The sequence below is a fragment of the Aspergillus affinis genome (assembly GCF_023601865.1).
Source record: "Aspergillus affinis strain CMG 70 chromosome Unknown NODE_78_length_175604_cov_91_438064, whole genome shotgun sequence".
Classification (NCBI taxonomy): Eukaryota; Fungi; Ascomycota; class Eurotiomycetes; order Eurotiales; family Aspergillaceae; genus Aspergillus; species Aspergillus affinis.
The window spans coordinates 1-22,633 of record NW_026515859.1 but is presented as its reverse complement, the minus strand read 5'-3'; the positions used below and the strand labels follow the sequence as shown (position 1 = coordinate 22,633).

Sequence of the window (22,633 nt, the reverse complement as noted above, 5' to 3'; positions counted from 1 at the left end):
GGGTGTGGAGAACAGGGCTTCCCGTCCGCTCAGCCGTACTTAAGCCACACGCCGGCAGGTTAGTAGTTGGGTGGGTGACCACCAGCGAATCCCTGCTGTTGTATGTTTTTTTTTTTTTTTTTTTTTTTTTTTTCTTTCGCTTCCTTACAGCCATTTCTCGCAACTCGAGTCGAAGCAGAGTCTCTCGGCTTCCGTGTCGCTCGCTACCTAGCCACGTACAGCGCCAACAAACCGATATGGAACCTACGGCAATCTTCACTATCCACAGGAACGGACCTCAGTGACTCGCCCCACGCAGAAAAACCTGTCTCTCTTTCTTCATCCATCGCAGCCTTGACAAAGCTTTCCACTAGCGTCCGTTCCTGTGGGTAGTGAAGATTGCCGTAGGTTCCATATCGGTTTGTTGGCGCTGCATCCCCTATATTGCTCGAAGAACGGGGAATATCTTCTTGAAAGATATGCGCAAAGGAATTCGGAAATAAGTAAACTTGCATGCTCTTTTCTGCTGGATCACCAAGTGGATAATCAAATACCGCGCAATGCCGATCCAAGCGGTTGTAGCCAGCATTTATTTCCTCCAGCATCTGCTGTGGGTTTGGATGGTTCTCCATGATTTCCGGAGGAGGGGCACGATTTGGAGCACTTCGGTAGAATCCTGCGCTTTCAAGCCTTTCAATGGTGACTGTGTAGTCGTCGTCCAGCACCACAATCATGGGGGCCTACAACGATAGAAAGATGGTTAGCAAGAACATGACCGGTTTCATATTTTAGTATCAAAAGTGCACATTACCCCAACGGCAATGGGGACGCCAAGGTGCCACATTGCAAGCGCTCCCCAAGGAATCACAGCGAGAGGTTGAAGTGTTTTGCTAAGTCTTATTGAGAGCTTGTCGGGCTCGGTCTGTCTCATGCGTCTAAACATAGCTGTATTGGGCAATCCAATTCTGTCCGCTTTGTCTTGAGCGGGTGTAAATTTTTCCACGGAACAAGAAATACATATTATGATTGCCAGGAGGAAATTAAGAGGATGAAATATCATAGAAGGTTCGCGGCGTAGACTGGGTATTTAAAAGCAGGTCGATCACCCGCGATCCGCCATTAGTATTGCTTGGTTACCTCGGAGTTTCAGAATTTTCCGCTCCGAAGCTCCGGACAGGTTTAACTAATTCCAAGGCCTGACCAACTCGTAGGGTTTTAAGGGAGTAGTTTTATTGGGGTTGCCTCATGGGAGTCAACTGCTTACCTCTGGTGGTAGCTCATCATCTCTCACGCAGTCAAGACTCCATTTTCTCCCTCCCACCTTCCCTCTGTACATAGAAAATATTGCAATATACAGACACATTGCCTACCTATAAGGGAGCGCGGATGGGGCCCTATCTGACGCTACAGTCAAAGACTGCAGCGACAGGTGACCCATTACGGCCAAACCATACTCTCCTTTGTCCCTCTTGACTGCGCGAGGTCACCAATAAACTAACGTATTTCACTACCAAGCGTGGCACACCACCGAGCGTGACACCTAACGCGTTTTGGACGCGACCAAAAATCTCATCTAATTCAACCACCAACCATGCCTCCTAAAGCGCGTCAAAAATCAAGAAATTCAGCCGAGCAAGAGGGGAGAATCCTAACTGCTATCTCTGCTTTAAAAAAGCAAAAATTCGCAGTATTCGTGAAGCTGCACGTGTTTTGATATCTGCCATGAAACTTTGCGTCGATGACTAAATGGGAGAACTTCACGCTCAGAAACTCGCGCCAACAGCCATAAACTAACTCAAAATGAAGAAGAATCGCTTGTACAATAGATTCTATCGCTAGATTGACGTAAGACGCCTTCCCGACCTTCGCATATACGAGAAATGGTCAATCTTCTTCTTACTGCGCGGGATACAACGTTTATTCAGACAGTCAGAGAGAACTGAATCTCTACATTTATTAAATGACGTAATGAAATAAAAACACGCTATACTCGACGCTACAATTTTCGACGAGCGAAATGCGAAGATCTTAAAGTTATTAGGGAGTAGTTTGATTGCGTACAAATCACTATAATGCAACATGGGGTCGCACAGGAAGATATCTACAATTTTGACGAGACTGGCTTCGCTATAGGTCTAGTAGCTACTGCTCAAGTAATTACTAGAGCTGATTATTATGGAAAAGCATCTTTCGTACAGCCAGGCAATCGAGCATGGGTCACTTCGATTGAATGTATTAACTCTACTGGTTGGGCCCTTCCTCAATGTGTGATCTTCAAAGGGAAGGTCCATATAGAGGGTTGGTATCAAGATATTGAGCTCTCACGCGATAGTAGGATTGAAGTTAGTCCTAATGGATAGGCCCTGAGTTCCTGGCCCCGTTTTCGGGTAAAGAGGACTGCCTCTGTTTTCTCTGCGTCAAACTGGACTTTATGCATCTGGCCCCAGCTGATCGCTACTTCTGCTGCCCGCTGTAGCATTTCGCATGTTTCTCTCACTGAATACCCTGGGGCTAGAAGACCTACATCATCTGCAAATGATAAGCCTGAACCCCTGGTACTGCTGTCTCTATAGCCTCAAAGACCCCGCTGAGATAGATAATAAAGAGGATTTGGGACACTGATGATCCCTGGGGGACACCTGAGTTGATTGGCTGTTCCGAACAAGGACAGTGGCTAGTTACAGAATCTAGTCAAACATTCAGACTGATTTCGCTACCAGAGGTCCGAAAAGGTACCCAAGAATACCAGATATATGGGATCCTGCAATGTTGCGGTTTTCCTGACTTCTCATGGTCCAGTATCGAACAGGGCTTCCCGTCCGCTCAGCTGTACTTAAGCGAATCCCCGCTGTTGTATGTTTTTCTTTGTCTTTGTCTTTGTCTCTGTCTTTGTCTTTGTCTTTGGATTCTTGTATAGAATATATAGGGAAAGAATCTCTCTTTGCATAAAAACGCATGAACAGAATCATGTTGTGTCATAAACCCATAATATTTACACCATACTTCAATTCTCCGGAACCGACACCCCCGAAACCTGTTGACAGATGCTCAACAGTTCCTCCTGTTTACTCACATTCCCAGCCGCTGAATCCGGGGTATCCTCCCCACTAGGAGTGAAGAACGTCCCGCTCTTCAATTTCGCCAAGGGCCCTTCTCCAGCGGCCCACGCCGCCAGGGCCTTCGTCGGCTTCTCCAGTCCCCCGGGAGCCATCGTGCCTCCCATCTTCGTCCTCACCCAACCAGGATGCATGCTAACCACCTGAATCTCCTCGCCCCAGCGTCTCGCAAACGCATTCGCAAGCATCATATCGTGCAATTTACTATCCCCGTACGAGTGCGACTGCGTCACGTTCCGCAGGCTATTATCACCCCCATAGTGACTGTCCGAGCTCATATACAGCAACCGCGACGTCGGCCGCTTCATCGCACATGTGAGGATATACGGCGCTAACGTGTTGACCGCGAACACAGCGGAGATTTTTTCGGCTGTGATCTCGCGACTCGAGGTCCCGCCGAACCCAATGCCTGCGTTGTGGATGACCGTGTCGAACGGTTTCCCGTTGTTCAGGGCGTTGGCCTGTTCGGCGAGTTTCTTGGTCTCAGCGATAGAGCGTAGGTCGGCGATGAGGACGCCTTCGGCGTTGGGAACGGCTTGTTGCGTGGAGGCGGCGCGGTCGGCGTTGCGTGCGTGTAGAACGACGGAGTGCCCTTGTTCCACGAGGCGTTTGGCGGCCGCCAGGCCAATGCCGTCGCTGGAACCGGTGATGAAGATGCGGGCCATTTTCGTCGGGTTATTTTTTTTTTTTTTTTTTTTTGTGTGTGTGTTAAAATATATGTCTTGAAAATCAGTGTTTGACCGAGGTTGATTCTAGAATTCTTAAGGGGCATTGAGCTGGGTTAATATAAGAAATCGCTTGGATGATATCATACTAGAACGCTAGGACAGGGCCTAAGGGTATGACGTCAAGGGTAAATCATCCTCTCAGAACTAACTGACTGCCCTGCGCCGATTACAACCCGCGAGAGAGATTTGATTGAGACCAAGAAATTTGAATATTTCCGAACTGCTCATGGGTCTCCAAACAACAAATGAGAAACTTCGAGTATACCAGCGCTCTACGCCGTAGGCTTCAGCGGCCCAAGCCCCCGCTTTTGGTTAAGCTGCCGCATTCCGCCCGACCGGGGAGGAAAGCGCCTGGTCCCGCCCCATTCCGACGGGAGGCTTGGGGCCTAGGCCGTTGTATGTCTCTTAGTTGGAGAGACATGGCCAAAAAATTACAATGGCTCAGAGCATTGGATTAATCAATAGGATTTGCAGATTTTAAAGTCATAGCGTGAGGTCATGTCTATTAATCTTAATCCTATCAAAAAAACCCTCTCTAGCTATGCACATGGAACAAATCTAAAGAATGCGTTATTTAATGCAATCCATATTTGCACTCTCATTCGCAAAACGGGTCATCGCCTTTCCATCGAGCCTTAAGAATTTTAAAGCTTCCATTTCCTTCGCACCGAGACTACGGTAGAATCTCAGAGCGCGGTCGTTTTCTTTATAACAAAGCCATTCCATCCTCGAGCAACCAAGCTCTTCGGCCTTCTTTGCGACTCCTTGAACCAAGAGCCTTGCATAGCCTCTACAACGATACTTTGGAAGCACGTAGAGGTCCTCAAGGCAGATTCCAGACTTCGCGGCCCATGCGACGTATGTGGTAAAATAGAAAGCCATACCAGCAATCTCGCCTTCTGAAGCTTCAACGACCAAGGCTTTCCCATTGTGCGCACCGCTTACTTGTTTCTCGGGACTATCGGAATGTGTTTGATTGAATCCCATCGCATTTCTCATATCGGCTTCGGTTGCTGTAACAGCATCTGGAACATTTTGTTCTGCTGCAGTTGCCCGCATCATTGCCAGTAGAACAGGCACGTCTATAGTGTAGGTATTAGAGAGTGCTCTTAGAATATGTAAATAAGTACCAACCTTCGCGGGTAGCAGGCCGTAAAGTAGCATTTTGTGTCAGAGCCATTTCCAAAGGTATTTTGATGAAATAGTTCTTGATGAATTGCTAATTATGTGGTCGAAAGTGGTGTGGGACGCAAAGTGCGAGGCGCAAAGTATACTCTGTAGGATGTACTCCGTAGGGCGTAGGACGCCCCACGGCTACCAGTCTGTGTTTAAGCAAAAGTGGCTAGCTCTGACAGGTAAGGAACATAAGGCACTATAAATTATAACGGTAATGCTCGTAGTATTTTTCCTGGTGAAGAAGGAGAATGAGTTTATTATCATATCGACCATGTATTTAGTACCACCTAAGATATATCTACGGAGTAGTCGTGAACTACAGTATACCTGAGCCAGATTTCGGCGCTTTAGTCGAGGTGACTCTGTTTAAGACTTAATTTCAGCAATAATTTATGGGATAATTCCATACTATAATGAAAATTAATGCAATGATCCAACCAAACAACTTTATGGATTCCAGTCTGCCTATATAGTCCCAGATATCATGTGCCATCATGTGCCATCATGTGCCATCCTGACCTGCCCCACCAACTTCTCACCAGCAACTGCTTCATCATCTGCACACCATCCAACCACCCACCCATCATGTCGTCCGGAGTCGAAATTATCAACGGCAAAAAGACATTTATCCCTATTGGTATCTCTAGTCCGTCTATATCCCATCAGACTCCCACTAACCGACCCAGAAAACAACCCCGAAGTTCTCGCCCAACTATCCCGCAACCTCGGCGTCTCCACAACACTTACATTCCACGACATATTCGACCTCAACATCAACAATGACGCGCCCCAAAACTCCATCCCCCGTCCAATAAACGCGTTGGTTTTCCTCTGCGCTCCGCCCATCTTCAACCCCGTCCGCTCGCATCTAAAATCTACCCTCCCCACCTATACCGGCCACGGGCCCTCGGAACCAGTTATCTGGATTAAACAAACGATCGGAAACGCTTGCGGGCTGATGGCGCTGCTCCATTGCATCTTGAACCTTCAGGATGGGAAATATATAACGTCTGGTTCGCAGCTGGATGAGTTACGCAGGACTCTTATCGGGTTGCCTCCCAAGGAACGCGCTCAGGTACTCTACGACTCCCAGTTCCTGGAAGATGCGCACATGGATGCCGCTGTCCAAGGTAGTTCGAGTGTTCCTAGTGCGCGAGAACACGCGAGTGGGCACTTCATTGCGTTTGTGAAGGACGCGCGGGGGAAAGTGTGGGAGTTAAATGGAGGTTTGCCGGGACCGTTAGAGAGGGGCAATTTAGGACCGAACGATGATTTATTGAGTCCGGCGGGTGTCAGGTTGACAGTTGGGGAGTATATGGATGTTGCGAAGACGGTGGATGGCGGGTGGGGGATTTCAATCGTGGGTTTGGGGGTGGGTGAGACTTAGTGAGTTGGCGTCTTCTACCCACAATAATCTGAAATGTGGGGACGGGGAAAAGACGGAATTCCGGCTCTTCGGGTTGCTACCGATTTCATCAGGCTATCTACCTCCTGCTGTGACTTGATGAGTTCTGTGGGGATTTCCTTTTGGGTCCGGTTCATCAGTTGGGAGAACTTGAAAAATCATGAAAATGAAGCCCTGGTAGATATTCTCTCAGCTGCCTGTCAGAACCTTGGTCAGGTTTAACCAGCTTCAGCAGCATCAAGTAAAGAATGTCTCTTAACACTTGAGCTGCAGCCAAAGTCCTCCCACAAGGCCCACAGAATATAGGACCAGCAACGCCAAGACATTGCCGCCCAATGGGGAAGGTCGCATTCAAGCCGGACATTGCCGCCCGCTGCCGGTGATGCATCATTAACATCGGTGAAAAGTCTTCAGTCTTGACGTTTGAGGGCCTCACCGGTGGATACGTCAGCCGACTACTCCGACGTGCGCAAAGTTATGAAATCATGGCCCCGTCAGTGGTCACCAATCTCTTCCCAATTTTCCAATACTGTACGACCAAGGCCGCGCAGTTCTAAAATACACCAAGAAAGAAAGAAGAACAAGAAGATTTAATAGTACAAACGCACGAGAGATAGGCATGGTATAAGCAATGGTCGGTATAAGATAAAGTCCCTAATATGGGGGAAGGGACTTATTATACAGCGGGAAATAGCTGGAACAATTCGCATCCACACTTTCCGATATCACACTCGCGCCGGTTGGATTCGAAGAACACCCCAGACAGCCAATATCCGCGGTTCCATTGTTGTTGACCTCAGTCCATCCGGGCGCCTCGGAAGCGAAAGGATCCTTGGCGAAATTCGCCCACGAACCCTGCATGAATTTACTCAAAGCAATCTCGTCGTTGGTTGCATTCCCGCCAAAGATGCTATAAGTCCCGAACACTAAACCGATTTCCGCCGAATGGATGGCGCCAATGTTGGTTATGTTCAGCTCAGGAAACGTCCAGAAGTGTTGCGTATCCGCAAAGGTCGCGTTGAAATAGTATCGGTAAGTGGGGCTTCCAGCCTGTACATTGGCATGCGAGACTAGGTTCGTGGGGCACTGGAAGAGTAAGTATGTGATGTATTGTGCCATGTAAAAGAACAGAGCCTTGGGACTCTCTGCAAAAGCAGCAGCCAGGTTCCCCTGGATCGAAGCCACAAGTTCAGGCGACGTGAATGCGGTAAGACTTTGGACGATAATAGGGAATGATATACTCCCATTAGGCTGCATAGCGAGCTGAAAGTATGCCGCTGACAATATCGAACCTTCATAGGAGTTGCTCCCTATGATGGTCGGAACATCAGCTGATGGCTCTTTGCTGCGGGCATCCACAAGTGGGGTCGCCCGTTGAGTGATATTATCATTCACGGGCAAGAAGGATAAAGCATGCTTTTGGACAACCTGATGGATCAGGGAACCATTGATACTTTGCATGCATTTCAGTTCATCTGCCTCGTTTGTCGTCCTATTGCACCCGACATAACCGACGGCTTGTTTCCAGTTTGGTAAACCCGGATTATCCATGGGGCTCACCGACGCCTGTCCTGACTGTAAGATTGCCGCACGGTAGGGAACCGGATCCGGGGGTGAAGTGATGAGCCGGTCAACAGAGGATGCGCCCGAAGATTCGCCAAAAATGGTGATCTTTGAGGGATCGCCGCCGAAGGAAGCGATGTTAGTTTTGACCCAATCAAGCGCGAGACGTTGGTCATACAAGCCGACGTTCTTGGAGTCATCGTTGATAGCCGGGGAATTGGAAAACCCAAATACTAGAGATGCGGTGAGCCCGAGCCACAGGAGTTATCTCGAATCTCTTCAAAACACTTACTATTCGTCCGATAGTTGATGGTGACCAAAATCACATCCTGGAATGCGGCAAATCCAGAACCGTCATAGATGGGTTGTCCCGAGTGGCCATACTGCATTGCACCGCCAGGGATCCAAAACATAACCGCTTTATCTCCATCATCGGTTGCATTCGCTGGCGCATACACATTCAGGTACAGGCAGTCCTCGCTGGCTGAAACCACGTTGTCCCCAGGCGCTGTAGGCGAGCCACCTATGTTTCCATTAGCTCGAAATTCAGTTACCACGACGCCCGATCATTGCGCACTCGTCTGTTCAAAGCATCTGTCCCTCCACTGTGTGGCACGAATTGTATCATCTGAATCTTCCACTGGTTCAGGCGGCTCGAACCGGTCCGGAGGCGAAATAGCATATGGAATACCCAGGAACTTGTTGATTGCGGCTGTAGCCGTCGGCAGAGTGGTCGTAGTGCCAATAATTGTGGCTTGAGGGATGACCACTGTGGGAGCAGGGTTTGTTTGACAGTCTACATATTCGATAAAGGCGCAAAAAAGGAGGAGTAGACCGAGAGTAACAGAGTACGGCGTCATATTGATAGACGGGGTTGGGGATTGTCGCGGAGAGGAGTTGCAAAAGATGTTTCGGCAAGCGTCTGCGCTCCCGACCTCGCTGGATTTTATAGGATCTACAATGCATTGCGGCAGTGACGATGCAATAATTCGGAAACCCACGGCTGCCTGATCTGGTGGAGATCCAGCAGGATAAAGTATAAACCAAGGCAGGTGGATCCTTCCTTGGCCATCCGCGGATCCAACGCAGTGGGTGGGAACTGAATGCGGAGGAGCACGGCTACCTGCCAGGGTGCATAATGATGCAAAATGCCCAAAAGGTTGCATTGGAGGCCTTGAGCTCTCCCCTAAGTCGTCATGCCAAGAGCTTTCAGGCTTGTTGAGTTGTCACTCTCATCGAAATATAGTTCAATAAAAGTGGATCGACGCGAGGAGACGAGAGTGTGCACAGCCTGCATACTATGCATGCAACTGCCAGCTGTTACGAATAAGCTTTATAAGGCCTTGTATGGCTTCGTTTTCTTATGTCGTGTTGGTCATCTGTCCAAATCTACCTATCCTCTCGTGTACAGCCCCCTCGACCTTTTGTATCTAAGCTTCATCGCCTCCCATGGACATTTCTATGGCTCTAGGCAGCTTCATTTGCAAAATGCATGGCAACCTGCAATTTTGCCTTGATCTTGGCTATCTGACCTAACATTTATGACAATCTATATGGGGACTGAGAGTTTTCAACAACCTGGAGCCCTGAACATCCGGCTACGAAACATCTCTTTTAGGAAATTGGTGGTCAACTCACTAGTTTGGATGGGCGGAGGCAAGCATCAGCCAACAGTATTCCACTTACCGTCAAATCTCAATATTGTCAGCTGACTCAGCTCTCATATAGATCGAATGGGTCCACACCCTTTCCCAGTTCTTATTCTCCGACATCAGCAATTATTGTCAATACCAAATGTGGCTTGGCTCAAATACCCGTTTTTTTGAGTTCGTGGCGCAGAAAAAACAATTCTATTGTCATCGACAAGGGTCTAATTCATTTGCTACATGCGAGGATTCTCTATCAGTCAACCACATTTGATGCTATAGAATGCTGAGATGCCACCCTATCTGAATCCCGTGACTCTATACTTCGGCCCCACCATCCAATCACTGCGCTGCCCACCGGTGCGGGGCAGATGACAAGCCACCCCTCACTTTCTCTTGCCTTCTCTCTCTCTCTCCATCATCTCTTCAACCTCGCCATCTATCAATCATCATATAAAACACTGAAAAAAAAAAAAAAAAAAAAAAAAAAGACTCCAATATGTCCTCTCAATCCCCCAACCCCCAATCTGATAGCCGTCTCTCCACCCGGATATCAATCCGCTGGATCCCCGAACCGGCCTCCGAAACCACCGACACCGTCGTGATGTCCGTGAAAGGCTGGTACGTTGATCTCCGCGTGGATAAGACCTCAGGTGATATCGACTGGGCCATTGCGGGGCAACGGATCGTGGATAGTCAGGAGTCTAGTATGTTTACCTTCAGGACATGCGCAGTCAAAAAGCTTATTTACTGGCCTCGCAGGTCGCGTTCAATTCACACATGAAATCGACTCGCACAATTCGTTCAACGTGGCTGACTGCGGGACGTTCTCTGCCCTGCCGAACGGCGATGATCTGGAAATCGGGTCAATGACGAGGCCCGATAAGCCCGGTGCGCCTGTGACTAAATACGAGGAAGTGTGGAGAGAATTGACCTTCCGAGAAGGCCCGGAGGGTCTGGGGAAAGGTATCTCGTGGGTTCTTGAGTCGAAGCATAATATCGAGGAGGGTGAAGAGAAAGAGGTGGCTAGAACATTCCTGGCTAGAGTTTGGGGTACCTACATTGTTATCCGTCAAACACAGAATATCGGACGATCGCATAGCTCTGGCGACATCTCCGTGAAGGATGGCATGGGTGTCAGTGCTCGACGAGAAGAATGGGATTCCTCTGCCGGATGGGTCCCACGATATGTACTCCCCGGCAAGGGGGAGGAGCTCCCATCTATGAAGAATCTCGACGGAGAAGGCACGGGTGCGTGGCGCACTCCAGGGGCAACAGTGATAGTCTCTGGCGAGAAATATACAGTTCAAGCATTTGAAGAGATTGTGTAAGGTAGGTGAGGCATCTCAATTCATTCGTCATACTCTATCTCTATTATGTCTATTTACAAGTGTCATTTTTGTTCATTCGAACGCTTACTGCTCGTTGACGAGCACATAGCGGTAGCGGGCCTTGCCGGCGTCCATGTCGACGACAGCCTGGTTGGCGTCCTTCATGGGGCGCTCCTGGACCCAGGTGTTGACGTTCTTCTCAGCAGCAAGCTCCAACATCTCACGGATCTCGCTGGGGCTACCGATCAGGGAACCGCCGAACTTGACGCGTTTCATGATAAGAGCGGAAGCGGGGATGGCGAGAGCACCGTCCTCGGGAACACCAAGCTGGACGAAGTTGCCGTTGGCCTTGAGGAGGGAGATGTAGTCGACAAGGGGCATCTATCATGTCGTTAGCTCACTTGTTCGTGACAGGATGCGTGCATGTGGCAAGATACATACCTTGGAAGAGGAGACGGTCGAGACGATCAGATCCAGAGAGCGGGAGTTGTTCTTAACCCAGTCCTTGTCGTCATCGGTAGCGATGTAAGCATCGGCTCCGAGCTTGAGGGCATCCTCGCGCTTGTTGTCCTTGCGGGAGATGGCCACGACGCGGTCGGCACCGAGGGCCTTAGCGAACATGATACCGAAGTGACCGAGACCACCGACACCGATGATACCGACGGTCTTGCCGGGACCGCAGCCGTAGTGGCGCAGAGGCGAGTAGGTGGTGATACCACCGCACATCATGGGGGCTGCGACGGAGGGAGAGATGTTGCTGGGCACCTTGATAACGAAGTGGGAGGGAGCACGGTGGTACAGAGCGTATCCGCCATAGGCCGTGCCGCCGTTCAGATGCGTGCTGTTGTACGTTCCGACCATGTTGTTGGGGCAGTACTGCTCCAGGCCGGAGGCACAGGCCTCGCAGTCACCCTTACGGCCCTGGCAGGAATCGTTCTGAGCTCCGACACCAACGATGTCGCCAACCTTGATGTTTCCCTCGGCCTTGGAGCCGACACGCACGGCAGTACCGACGATCTCGTGGCCGACGCAGCAGGGGTATTGGGTAGGGCCCTAATTCTTCAAGTCAGCACATCATGTTATATGCATCTCTGGGCGCATGAAAACATACCCATCCGCTACGGAGAGTGTGCAGGTCGGATCCACAGATACCGGAGTGAGTGATCTTGATGTCGACATCGGTTTCCTCCCAAGGCTTGGGCTCGAACTCCTTCCACACCATCTTACCCTCGACGGCAGAGGAGTCCAGGCCCATCCAGCCCTCAAACTTGTAATCGGTAGCGGCCATTTTGAATATAGTTAAAATATGCTAATCGAAATGGATGTCGATCAAATCTAGAGAAGGGTCTGATTCCCAAGGGGTACTCAAGGACCTTTATAGGTAGACGATGTGGCCACAAACCTATGACGAAAATAGGGGGGGCAACACCGTCTCGGAGGGGTACCAGAGGAAAGTCGGAACAAAAGATTAGAAATTCAGGTACTGAGGTGATCCACATACCCCCAGAATTAAATCCATTATGTCCGTGATGACAGTGGACCGTTTCTTGCTCAGTTGCCATTCGCAACGGGAGTGCATTCACTTGAAGCCCGCCGACTTCATGACATACAAACTCCCCCATCCTAATCAGGTTGAGACATCACCTTTGATCACTATCGTCCGGCTTATACTAACTGTAAGCCAACGGCTTTAAGCCTACATTCCGTCAGCATAATCCCTGTCGAATCTACGCGGAATTGTCTAGCCGGAAGAACGGAGCGGTCGCCATGTGGAGCCCTCTACCGCCGCATTCCGTGGACCCGGTGCCCACAACGCCCATCGATTGGCTAGAAGGTCTATCAAGAATTCTTTTGTCTTCCACCGACTCTGAAAATTCAAATGCCGCGGTTGGCACTAAGTTATGCTGATTGCTGGCCGCTTCTGCGTTCTCCACCCGGCCCTGGTCGGCACAGCGCCGCCAGCTCGGCGAAACTTGCTAAAAATTCTTAACCAGGGCAGATGACGCCACGGAACGTGGTTTCTTTCCCACCTGCAGGTGGCTGACCGGGGGGGATTTAATTAAGGTTTTCTTGGTCATGGTCTCGGCCATCGGGGTGATTCGGAGACTTTTACCATTGATTATTTTTAGGCTTACATTGGAGTCCGGATATTGGGGTTATGGAGGTTAGATCATGACATGCTAACGGTCTACTAGGGTTGTTTTTGAGGTTGCATGATCCGCCCTTGGATGTTTATCTCTGTTCTTCAAGTATGGGAGTGGCGGGATTCAGGAGTGCTGTACTGGGTATTTGATAACTGAGAAAGGGCTTATCTTTCTTTCCTCTCTTTGATGCATCTCTGATTAAGTCCGAAAGTTCAATTGTTGGTAGACTTACGCGCCATGGTGATTTCAAACACGGAATCGCCAACTTTCAAGGCTAATAGGCCCATCGGTGCCTACAACACCTCACTGTTCCGATGGCTTTGAGCGGACTTCGAACTGATCTTATCAAAATTGACACCCGCGGGTAGGTCATCCACGGCTGAACTGAGTCGCTGAAAATGGGCTGGCACCCAGTCGTTGTACAAAGCCATGACGAATTTATACGATGTCCATCTTTCTTTGCCGTTTCGCGCTGTGATGCTGAATGCACGCACAGAGTGGCGGTAGTATGTTGTCTTTTCCCCCTCGATCACAGAATAATGACCATATATCCTCACGTGGTCATGATTGTGGGAAATAGAGAACCCCAGGACCTGTCGATGGAGTTCCTTCTCCCGCTTCACGAGCCGGAAGATGTCCACGACGCCTTTCAAAGCGCGAGACATACTGTGAGCATTTTGCCGGTCCGCTAACTCGAGAGACACTTTACCGCACTTGACCTCTACCACCAAGAATGGGAAAAGCATCTCGGCGGTGCCTTTGAAAGGGGATGTGCTATAGAATCCACCTAAGAATGGCGCAAGCTTCTCAATCTGGCTTTTGGTGAACGCTTCCTTCAAGAATCCGACCGAATAGTCGGGTTGCGGGATTGGCATCTGATACTGTCCACCCTTGAGGCTGCCTGCGTCCAGTTGCTGCCCGTGCACAATTTCGTCGAGGGAGATCGATCCATCCCAGAGTTCTTTGACACTGTCAATTAAGCATGTGAATCCAACCTGGCCGCGAACAATCCCGATCTCCGCCCAGGGAACGACCAACTGACCAATCACCTGGGTAACTGCAATTTCGTTCCTCTCTGGAAGTATGCGTTTGATGTAATTGAAAGAGTCACCATTCTCGAATATCGTGTCTCTGGGCGTCTCACAGCCTCTTTCCAACAGCTTGATACATCTCAGTGCATCATTCTTTGCGATTCCGTTCCCGTGACTAGTCAGGTAGCTCCCCTTGGAGTTGAGGAATCTTTCCATGTCTGTGTGTTGGCGTTCGGCGTTCTCAGTCAACTCGGTTGGCGATTCAGACGTCGACGAGATAAGATTCTCTATGTTCTTTTTTGAGTCGGCTTCAAAGAGTATTTCCGGCCACGTTTCATGCTGAATCCAGTACAGGATAGAGGTGGCCTTGTTTGTTTTTAGCCCCACCTTAACTGACTATATTACTAGTTAGCTTCGTTGCCGTGATGCGTGGCTCACATATTAAACGCAAACATAGATGTTAACCCACCTGTAATCTAATAATGTCCTTGTATTGGATTGACTTTTGACGTGATAACCTTTCATGCGCCTTCTTCTGTCTCTTTGAGGGTTTCGGTTCTGTCTCAGTTCCTCGCTTTCGTTTCCGACTCACTGGGTTCGCCTAGACATATCCATGTTTAGTTTTCTTCTGGTATCTCGAATGAAAGTGAAATAAAAATTGACAACCTACCTTGGGTTGTTGTAATTTCGGCGAAGGAGGCCGTGTCTTTGCTTTTGATGACTTTCCTTCCTTTACTCGAATCCGTGCACTTCTTCGATGAATCGGTTGGCTTTTTGTCATTCCCGACTTTCTTGGACTCTTGGCCATGATGTTTGATGATACTATGTACCTTGTTGGACTTCGAAGGTCCTGAATGTTAGGTTTTTTTGCTATGGAATCGAGAGTAAAGCGGAAGAGAAAGGTAGCTAATCTATGATGTTCAGATAATGAAGAGAGAGATAATGGCCTGCTAACACAAAGCATTCTTCTCTCTCGAACGCAGGAGACGAGGCTACAAGGATTGAGTTGGACAAACTACTATAAAGGAAACTTTGTGAAAGAGAGTGTCAGTCTTGATTCAGGAGTATAATTGGAGCGATAATCAATAGATTGATATGTAAGTAGATGAGCTTTGGTCAAAGGACTCGGTTTCTTGCATCTCCGGTTTGGCTGGTGATAAAGGATGCTGGAATAAAGCGGGTTTTGGAGGATATCGCTAGATATCTCGAACAAAGGGGTTTGAATGGTTTCGCTGTCTTTTTTTCTTTGTTTCGTGGTCTCATTCGCATTATAGCAATCTCTTTAATTAATTGTAATCTTTGTCAATATTAATCTTGGCTCACAACATGAATATAAACCCAATGGAACTTTCCAATGGAGTACTCATGACCAAATATATGTTTGTAGGATGTAACCCTTATTTGATTCCCACTAAACCACCAATGTCACTTGGCTAAGAACTCAGAGCTAGTTTCGAGGACTTTGCCCCGCCGAGGAATACTATAGGGATATATAAGCGGAAATAAGTAATCGATCTATTCTACTAGCTACCGAGTCTGTGAGGAGGACAGCCGGCTTTTCCAAATGCCAAGAGTTTTGTCCGAAACTAGCTGCATGTGTGATTAGGGTCTTTGAGCGTAATTTTTTCAACAACGTCCGATATGGTGTAATGGTTAACATCGCCGTCTCTCACACGGCAGCTCGGGGTTCGATTCCCCGTGTCGGAATCAGTATTGGGAATTCATTTTTGTTTTTCTCTCATTCCTTTCTATTTTCCTCCTTTAGTTAGATAGAGAAAATTGTAGTTGGGGGTTTTCCCCCCTCCTCTTGGCTTTTTGAATTAGCTGATTTTGGTGCTTCTAATATGTTCGTAATTCTCCTCCCAACGCGGACGAGCTGCGAGGAAACATCGCCCAAAGAATGGTCCAGGAGCTAATTAATCCTATGTTATGAGCCGTTCAAATAGTGAGCAATTATAGCCAGTAGACCTTCATGGTACTCCCCTGTTGCAACAAGTCCCAATGTTCAAGATAGTGCCCGCCTCAACAGCCCCTTGCTTACAATGCCATTCGCAAAAACACGACGAATAAATTAGACCGCGGTAACTTGACAATGAATGATCTCTTTTTGGGGTATGCTCACTCTTTTGAAGCTCAGATCTTTGTCATTCAATTCCGGCATTCTAGACCGAACAGTCACCGGCATGGTACTACTACATACATATGGTAAATGTTGATCTAGAACACTGGCAATAGAAATTCCGGGAGAACTAGCAAGAGCGTCTCATTCAGTAATATAATTTAGATTATAATGATCAAGATATCAACATCAACATCAATACTACAAACCAGCTGATAAGCAAACCACCAACACGAACTAATGCGCATCAGGCCTAGCACACGCGCTAGAAAGTCGACTCATTCTACATCATCCTCTCATCTACCAATAAAATCTCCAGCATCCACATACTGTCTCCACCGTTGGCATGCGCCTGGAAGGCTTACCCCTTCAAACTATCCATCCCTCGAACAATCGAGGTTTCGGGCCACATTAGTCCTTTCGACTCATGCTCATCCCGCACCCAAGTGGGATGTGCGTCAAATGAAAAGTCTCGCATATACTGCAGTTAGACAATCGGCACACAGCATGGCGTTGGATTACAGTAATTAGCTCAGCTGGAAGACGGATCGGCGCGAAGGAAGCCAATTCCTATCTGACAAATCCAGGTCTCCTTCCCGAATAAGCGCTTGATTTATAATGCATGTTGGGGGGACCTGGTCGTGGCTCTTTATGTAACTGCGTGATGTGAAGCATATAAGTAATGCTGTCATCCTGGCTAAAGAAGATTTACTATTCAATTCGGATTCAAAAAGCAATTGAGTTTTATATACATATAGTCTGAAACACGCCTAAGAGACTCTGAAGTCGGTTCATCCTTTCTTCTTCAATGTATGTATATCTCTCTTTGCTTAACCCAGCCTCACAAATCGTACTACATGAGAATTAAGTAACAGCCCCATCAGACCCAAAGCACCTATACTATCCAAAATGTCCTCCACCTCGGAAATCCAGACCCAAGTCCTCAAATGGCTCCAAGCCTACCACGCCTCCGGTGACTCCATGAACCCACACACCTCCGTCCCCGAATTCTACACCGAAGATTGCGAAATGATATTCCCGGGCAAAGAACCCATTAAAGGTCACGCGCAGATCATCGCCTTCTTCGGGCAGCAGTTCCAGACACTCGCCTCGATGAAACATACCATCGGGCATGTCGACGTGGTGGAGGATCGAATCTACCAGGAAGCGAATATCGAGTACGTGCTGAAGGGGGACCCGGAGGAGAAAGTTATAAAAGTGCAAGGGTTGGCTGTGTTCGGGAAGGGAGTGCGAGATGAGCGGATGAAGTTTTTCAAAGTGTTTTTGGACCCGAGTCCTATTTTCAAGAGGGTGGGGGAGTTGCAGCAGGGGTCTGCGTGATTGAGTCATCCGTTTTTGCGGGGTGTTATTCATTTCTTGGATTATTTAGCGGCTAGGAAAGAATTCAGTATTTCAAATATTCGGAAACTCGTCATCGGTCGTTCATCTTATGTGTATGTGTATGCGTAGCTAGAATATCCATTGATCAAACACCGCCCCAAAGTCCACGCTATCCAGCACTTTCAGATCATCGGAGATATCGAACCCGTCGAGAACGGACGGCATAGTCTCCGGGTCTGGTGCATTCGACGGAACAATCTCTCTCGCCTCTAAGATGTCGTCGATGATACTCGACATGACTCGACTAGCTCGGGCGAACAGTTCATGGTTCGCAATTCCCGGTCTCGCCATGGTTTCTAGATGGGAGATGAAGACGCTTAGGTCACGAATAAGACGGGATCGCGAGCCACTGTAAGGAATGGGAAGGCCGGTTCGAGCTTGATTTTGTAAGGCTTTTGTGAGGACACCGGCGCTAGGGAAGCCGTATAAGAGAACCTGAGGATGGTTAGTCTGTTCAGTGGAGCTAAAAGAGAGAAGAAGGGGGGGGCATACAGTCCAGATAAAGTCCCGCTGAATATCAATCACGTGTTCACGTTGAATGCCGAAGGATAAGACTGTGGATAGAATGGTCGAGCTCACGTCTAACAATGAGGTCTGGGCTTCGGGGTCTTGCTGGACAAGTAGCCTCTGGATGAGAAAGTCATTGTAAAGATAGGCCAGGTAGCACACCGAAAGCATCAGACAGATATCAATGGAGAATACACTGTCCCAGCAGTTTGGGTTATACTGGAGATGACTAGGTAATGAGTTCCATGCTTGATGGCAACGGAAGGAAATATCCCTAGTGATTTATGAGTAAAAGATTTCACAGTAAAGCTCAAAAGCAGGGAGCGGCTCACCTTAACTGATCTGCCATCTCACGAGTCGGTCCTTGTAGAGAAAGTTCCAAAATTTCCTCTCGGAATGTACTTATGAGAAAACGCACACGAATCCAGGACGCTCGCTGGATGACATTCTGCACATTCCATCCTTTACTATCAATGGATGTCGAGGCAAGCTCGAACTCCGACGGACCCCCAACCAAGGAATCGTCGGCAAGATCAAGCGGAAGACTGCAGTCAGAATGTCGCCACGATATTCTCGGTGGTCGCCCTAGGAACGTGGCGACGCTTTTGTCGAGTTGATACGCCGCGGCGAAAATGCGTCGACGCGATTCTAGAATGAATACAGGGAGGTCGCTCAATTGTTGAGGATCCCGATGAATACCTAGCTCGAACATATGGCTGGATAAATCACCCAGTCTATGCCATTTCCCGGAGCCTGAATTTCTGATTAGCATGCATGAAATGATCTTCCATTACCTTGAAGGAAAACACTTACTTGAATCCCCATGCACCACGCTAGACAGTAACAGATTCTCATACATCAACCATATCGTCAAATCATTCACCGGCGTGAGTATCCTACATATCTGTAGAATGATATCACTCGCCACCATCATTCTCCTCGCGAACTTCTCCCGAACAACTAGCCAATTAGTACTTGGCAATCTGTCCCTCGCCAGCGAAAACATCGACGTCCGACCTGCAATGGCATAAATCACACCCACAATCTCCAACCGCAATCTCGACCCAGTAAATAGCTCATAGAATTCATTCGCCTCCACCATGGGTGGAATCTGAAACGGTTGGGCCGTGTTTGCAAGAATAGTCGTCGCCTGGTCGCTAGTCTGGTACCCATGGACCTGCCACTCCTCGACCGCGGCTTTGACGCGGATCAACGGGTTCATAACTAACGGGGCGGGTATAACCGCTGCCTGGCTAATATTGTAATACTCTTCGACGAGCTGTGAGATTGTAGTGAAATCTTTTAGACAGTTAAGCACCTCCCCAGCCTTGTGGACCCAGTATGGCGACAGGCCAGGCAACGCGGCGAGTCTCTCGGCGCCATCCTGCCGCAATACATCACTCGGACTAGAAACAAATTCGCGATCATCCTCGAACGTCGCGACGAAGCTCGTGGGCCCTAGATACCCCGTCGGCAGGGCCTTATCGGTCGCCGACGTACAGAACGGCTCCTCGGTTTGCGAATTGATCCCCTCGGAACTGGGCGATGTGGTTGTCGCAGGCGTATAAGTTGCCCTTGCGGGTGCAGCATTTGAAACAGGAGTCCCGTCATCTGTCGCATGCGCTGTGGGCCGTGTGAGAGGCGCCGGGTGGTAGAAACATCGACTGGCGATCTTACGTCGCCTACAGCGCGAACAAACGGGGAGGACATGGTCGCAGCGCACTTTGTCCTTCCGACAGGGCTCGCAGGAGGCGGGCTTCCCATTCCGACGCCGGGAACTCATCGTGAACACCGAATGGGAGATGGATAGAGACCAGCATTTTGGGGGATGGTGAATGCTGATGCTGCGATGGATCTTCGGAGTTGGGGCGCGGGGGCGGAGCTCATTTCGGAGTTCGGGGTTCCTTGCGCCATCGATTACGGTTAGCTTCTATATATAATAGGCGGTGAGGCTAATCGCGGACCAAACTAGCAGAAAGGGCGACCGGCTACGATCGGTGTATGCCTCAGGCATATTTCTGGTCCACCTCACGGAGCATAAATCTAAGCTACACGCACACCTTCTAAACCTAATTAGGAAAGAGAGGCCACGTCTTGATAAGATAAGAAAACGTTCTTTTGATCCCGCGCGAGATTCTCTGCTTCATGCAACACACGTCTTCCACCTCTCGCTCCGCTACCAGCGCCGTCGCCGCCGTCGCCGTCATGGAGGGCAACGAGGACCTCGTACTCGCGGAAACGGACTGTGAGGTTCAATATGAGGTTCTTCTGCATGATTTAGAGGATCCTGGCGCGCCTGGCGATCCTAGAGACCTCTGGGACGCTATAGACTATCCTGAGCTTCCCGCAGACCCTCTTGCTGACCCTGCGCCTTCTGAACCCATTTATATTACTCCTGTTGATCCCTGCTTAATAGTCCCTGAAGCTAATCCTGAGGCTATTCCTGGTCCCGAAGTCGCGATACCTCTCCCTCCGACAGACCGAACCTTTCCGTCTAAAACGGAATTGAAGGCATTCATCGACGAGTTTACCGAGCAGCATGAATACGCGTTAGTCACCAAGTCGTTACGGCGATATGATCAAGACGGAGAGATCAAAGTACGATATTTGCAGTGCGACCGTAGCAGATCATAGAAAACTACGGTCAAGGACGAAGATCGCATTCGGCGTACAAATACACGTGCTTGTAGCTGCCCTTTCAAAGCTGTACTTCGTCGAAATGCCTCTACAAGAGCTTGGTCGCTAGATGTTATCAGTTTAACCCACAATTATGAGCTTTCGCCAATACATACACATCCTAGCCTCCGAGCTATCCAGGTGCGGTAGCTTCTCGATATAATTAGCGGACAACTGAGTTCTGGTATCTCTCCTCAACAGATCATTGAGACTGCTAGATAGAACGACAATTGTGACTCCTTACTCCCACGGGACATCTACAATATTCGCCAGAGGATTTACCACGAATTTCTTGATGGCCAACCCCCTATACAAGCTTTGCTTACAGTCCTGCCAGAGGAGGGCAAATGGGTCTTTAATTACATGACTGACAGTGAGAATCGACTAGTAGACCTTTTTTGCACGCATCAAACCTGCCTCTAAGCTCTCTAAACAAATCCTTACGTGCTTATTATGGACTGTACATACAAGACTAAGAAGTACAAGATACCTTTACTTAATATTGTCGGCGTTACTGCTGTGACGGTCTACAAAGGAGCTTAGTAAAAGACAAGTTTGTTTAACGTGATTCCCGGCCGACCGGTCACCTCATCAAAACTTCAAAAAAATCACAGTTTTCAACAGCAAATTTAGAACCAAAACAATAATAAAATTGACTATCTAACTCTCTCAGGGTATTGGTTAATCCTGTGTCCTTTCGTATTACAGCCAGAACAAGTAAACTCGCGGCGAATAGTAGACATCTGAGGTAATTCAGGTTCAACTATAGCTTCTGTAGAAGTTGGATCCAAAGATATATAATTACTATCACGGTTTCTCTTAACACCAATATTATCCTGAATCTCTTCTAACTTCCCCAGACTACCCTTGTGAGCGGTCTACTTTTTATTTTTTATTCCTTTTTTTGCTTGTTTCTTATTTGCTTCTTCTAACTGGTGGCATCGATCGGAGAGAAAAAGATAGTAATAAAACAATCGGACTGTTATATTGTAATAGTGCTAAATCTCTCTTTTTGTAAGTAAAGAGAGATTATCAGATAAAAGGTCTAGGTCTAAATCGATGCGAGATTTAGATTTCTCTAGCTTGTTAAGTGTCTAGAGAGAATTAGGATCGCTATAACTGCCGGAAGATAGTAGTCGATTTGATAGTAGTTCAAGAGATAATAAAGATTTAAGCTGAATATTTAACTTTTCTAACACATGATTCGGATTAAAAGGGACTGATTCAGTAGCTAAAAAGCTATTTTAGCTAGTTGTCTCCTTGTAAGTGTCATATCGCACTATAGGAAAGATATCCAGGAAATCTTCTTTTTCAATCGAATTGACGTTGAGTCTTATGTATTCCGCCATCTTACCTCCGTATAAACGTTTTAAAATCGCAAAACAGCTTACATCAAGTAGCTGTAAGAGATGCGATACATGAGGTAGCATACAAATAGGGATAATATTATTTTCAGAGTATAGCTGGTCAAATTCTGGAGTAAGATGATTCCCATAATTATCTAGTACTAAAAAATAATATTTTTCCTTTCTTAATCGTATATTTGGAATGAAATATATTTTTAACCAATTAAGAGCAATCTTATCGTTTGTCTAACTATTTTTCGAAACATTAACTCGCCAGTCTGTTTCGTTTGATAAAAAATCAAACTAATGATGCTTAAATACCTTACCTTTGAAAATAATAGATGGCGGTAGGGCAACTCTAGAAGCCCTTATACATTCAATTACAGTAACTGTCGGTTGACTTGGTCATTGCCCTAAGCAGATATCCTATCGATTCAACTGAATGTAGGTATATGCTCGGTGGGT

General features: G+C 48.1%; 10 protein-coding genes across 10 annotated transcripts; 4 read left to right on the top strand and 6 right to left on the bottom strand.

Moving 5' to 3' along the window:
* Positions 1 to 2,983: 2,983 nt before the first annotated feature.
* Positions 2,984 to 3,760, bottom strand: KD926_010170 (NAD(P)-binding protein; the record flags this gene model as incomplete). The annotated part of the gene is made up of 1 exon (XM_053102687.1): positions 2,984 to 3,760. The coding sequence occupies one exon, from the start codon at positions 3,758 to 3,760 to the stop codon at positions 2,984 to 2,986; it is 777 nt and encodes a 258-aa protein (XP_052953818.1).
* A 633-nt stretch (positions 3,761 to 4,393) lies between these two features.
* On the bottom strand, positions 4,394 to 5,003 carry KD926_010169 (GNAT family N-acetyltransferase; the record flags this gene model as incomplete). The annotated part of the gene is made up of 2 exons (XM_053102686.1): positions 4,394 to 4,905; positions 4,958 to 5,003. 2 exons carry the CDS (start codon positions 5,001 to 5,003, stop codon positions 4,394 to 4,396), a joined length of 558 nt encoding a protein of 185 aa, XP_052953817.1.
* A 581-nt stretch (positions 5,004 to 5,584) lies between these two features.
* Positions 5,585 to 6,386, top strand: KD926_010168 (putative ubiquitin carboxyl-terminal hydrolase isozyme L3; the record flags this gene model as incomplete). The annotated part of the gene is made up of 2 exons (XM_053102685.1): positions 5,585 to 5,636; positions 5,686 to 6,386. 2 exons carry the CDS (start codon positions 5,585 to 5,587, stop codon positions 6,384 to 6,386), a joined length of 753 nt encoding a protein of 250 aa, XP_052953816.1.
* Positions 6,387 to 7,058: 672 nt separating this feature from the next.
* On the bottom strand, positions 7,059 to 8,827 carry KD926_010167 (Carboxylesterase; the record flags this gene model as incomplete). The annotated part of the gene is made up of 3 exons (XM_053102684.1): positions 7,059 to 8,200; positions 8,260 to 8,490; positions 8,545 to 8,827. 3 exons carry the CDS (start codon positions 8,825 to 8,827, stop codon positions 7,059 to 7,061), a joined length of 1,656 nt encoding a protein of 551 aa, XP_052953815.1.
* Positions 8,828 to 10,112: 1,285 nt separating this feature from the next.
* On the top strand, positions 10,113 to 10,944 carry KD926_010166 (uncharacterized protein; the record flags this gene model as incomplete). Its single annotated transcript, XM_053102683.1, has 2 exons — positions 10,113 to 10,320; positions 10,376 to 10,944. 2 exons carry the CDS (start codon positions 10,113 to 10,115, stop codon positions 10,942 to 10,944), a joined length of 777 nt encoding a protein of 258 aa, XP_052953814.1.
* An 84-nt stretch (positions 10,945 to 11,028) lies between these two features.
* KD926_010165 (NAD(P)-dependent alcohol dehydrogenase) lies at positions 11,029 to 12,232 on the bottom strand (the record flags this gene model as incomplete). The annotated part of the gene is made up of 3 exons (XM_053102682.1): positions 11,029 to 11,325; positions 11,386 to 11,997; positions 12,056 to 12,232. The coding sequence occupies 3 exons, from the start codon at positions 12,230 to 12,232 to the stop codon at positions 11,029 to 11,031; spliced, it is 1,086 nt and encodes a 361-aa protein (XP_052953813.1).
* A 1,149-nt stretch (positions 12,233 to 13,381) lies between these two features.
* Positions 13,382 to 14,927, bottom strand: KD926_010164 (uncharacterized protein; the record flags this gene model as incomplete). The annotated part of the gene is made up of 3 exons (XM_053102681.1): positions 13,382 to 14,515; positions 14,589 to 14,720; positions 14,790 to 14,927. 3 exons carry the CDS (start codon positions 14,925 to 14,927, stop codon positions 13,382 to 13,384), a joined length of 1,404 nt encoding a protein of 467 aa, XP_052953812.1.
* A 2,220-nt stretch (positions 14,928 to 17,147) lies between these two features.
* KD926_010163 (nuclear transport factor 2 family protein) lies at positions 17,148 to 17,579 on the top strand (the record flags this gene model as incomplete). Its single annotated transcript, XM_053102680.1, has 1 exon — positions 17,148 to 17,579. One exon carries the CDS (start codon positions 17,148 to 17,150, stop codon positions 17,577 to 17,579), a length of 432 nt encoding a protein of 143 aa, XP_052953811.1.
* Positions 17,580 to 17,708: 129 nt separating this feature from the next.
* On the bottom strand, positions 17,709 to 19,966 carry KD926_010162 (fungal specific transcription factor domain-containing protein; the record flags this gene model as incomplete). Its single annotated transcript, XM_053102679.1, has 5 exons — positions 17,709 to 18,074; positions 18,132 to 18,420; positions 18,479 to 18,899; positions 18,960 to 19,769; positions 19,870 to 19,966. 5 exons carry the CDS (start codon positions 19,964 to 19,966, stop codon positions 17,709 to 17,711), a joined length of 1,983 nt encoding a protein of 660 aa, XP_052953810.1.
* A 325-nt stretch (positions 19,967 to 20,291) lies between these two features.
* On the top strand, positions 20,292 to 20,780 carry KD926_010161 (uncharacterized protein; the record flags this gene model as incomplete). Its single annotated transcript, XM_053102677.1, has 1 exon — positions 20,292 to 20,780. The coding sequence occupies one exon, from the start codon at positions 20,292 to 20,294 to the stop codon at positions 20,778 to 20,780; it is 489 nt and encodes a 162-aa protein (XP_052953809.1).
* Positions 20,781 to 22,633: the final 1,853 nt, after the last annotated feature.